Source organism: Malurus melanocephalus, unplaced genomic scaffold, assembly GCF_030028575.1.
Source record: "Malurus melanocephalus ecotype Western Australia unplaced genomic scaffold, MMel_1.1 scaffold_3830, whole genome shotgun sequence".
In the NCBI taxonomy this organism is placed as follows: domain Eukaryota; kingdom Metazoa; phylum Chordata; class Aves; order Passeriformes; family Maluridae; genus Malurus; species Malurus melanocephalus.
The window spans coordinates 3,529-4,995 of NW_026627062.1; the positions used below are offsets into that span (position 1 = coordinate 3,529).

General features: G+C 52.6%; 1 protein-coding gene across 1 annotated transcript; it reads right to left on the bottom strand.

Annotated features, from left to right (window-relative positions):
* Window positions 1-115: 115 nt before the first annotated feature.
* LOC130588222 (uncharacterized) lies at window positions 116-1,360 on the bottom strand. The gene has a single exon (XM_057389173.1). The coding sequence runs from the start codon at window positions 1,341-1,343 to the stop codon at window positions 225-227; it is 1,119 nt and encodes a 372-aa protein (XP_057245156.1). The 5' UTR covers window positions 1,344-1,360; the 3' UTR covers window positions 116-224.
* Between the last annotated feature and the right edge of the window lie 107 nt (window positions 1,361-1,467).

Here is a 1,467-nt window from a genome sequence, read left to right on the forward strand (position 1 = left end):
GGTGACATCTATCTCACACAGATCATCTGCTTCAGTGGGTGAGGAGGGAGGTGGGGACACGGTGCTCATCTCCATGGATGGACGCTGGGCARGCASTGRGATGTGACCCCTGGCTGYGGTCAGAGGATTTARAATGTGAAAAAATAAAGGAATGAACCATTCTGGACGCTGTTCATCAGGGGCAAGCTCTGCAGCAAAGCTTGGATGTTGTTTATTCAAAAGGCTCAGAGCACAGTGTCCATGGTGCCATCATTTCTGCTGGCAGTGTTTTCTCCTGGCTCCTCACAGACCCTCTTGAGGGATTCCTTGAGGGACCCGAAGGAGCAGGGCCTCTCGCAGCTCCCCATCAAGAAGCAGATGAAAGGTTTGATGCTGCTGTTGATGCAGGTGAGAAGGAGAAAAACCTGGGAGGACACAGGGATGTAACCGAGCTGTTGCAGGAAATCCCAAAGGGTGAAGARGAGACTGAGGAGAACGAAGAGGCACATAATGATGTCACGCTTTTGGACCTGCTGCTGTTGGGAGCCACGCTTGGCCTTAATGAAGTTGATTGTGGTGGAAATGACCTCAAGTGCAGCAAGGAGGAGGATGACAATGAAAATGGAGATGAKAGCTGCCCGGCACTGCTGCTGCTCGTGTGATGGGCACAGCAATGTGGTCACGGGAAAGACAGAGACGAGAATGTCGAAAATCAGGAAGGCAACGAACACCTTGCACAACAGACACTTGTGAAGGCAGCGGTGGCAGAGGAGCTCAGAGAGCTTGTCAATGGCTGTCAGAAAGCTGGCACATTTCAGCCCGAGTAGCCCAAGGCAGTATGAGTACCTGGACAGAAAGATAAGGATTCTCAGGTACAGTGGGGACATGATTAGAGAGCAGGACAGGTCCTCCAGCAGGAAGAGCAGGGCAGAGGGGAACATGAAGAGAAGGAAGACCAAGTCAATGTTAGCCAGGCAGAGGATTTTGAAGTTAGTGCTTTTCCATCTGAGGAGGCAGAGCACAGACCCATTCCCAGCCACTCCACAGAGGCTGATGAGCAGTGTCACACCGTGTATGGCCACGTCAGTGAAATCTGTCTCACACAGATCATCTCCTTCAGTGGGTGAGGTGGGAGGTGTGGCCACAGTGCTCACGTTCATGGATGGACACTGGGCAGGCAGTGGGATGTGGCCCCTGGCTGTGGTCACAGTGGATGGGCAGTCAGTGCTTGGAGAATCCCAGGATGGACCCTGCAGCTCCTCAGCAGCTCCCTGCAGTGGGAAGGATTCAGTGGAGAGAAGTGAGATGTGCCGGGGAGGAGAGCGGTGGAAATTGTGGGGTGGGAGGGCTGGGATAGYCAACATGAGACTGATAAAGAACAGAGAAAATATTCAGCTCCCCTCAAGTTGCTGAAAGACCAAGTGGACAAAACGATATAACAGCGGGCACACCAGATGATAAATGTGGCTGGAACTGGTGAAGAAGCAG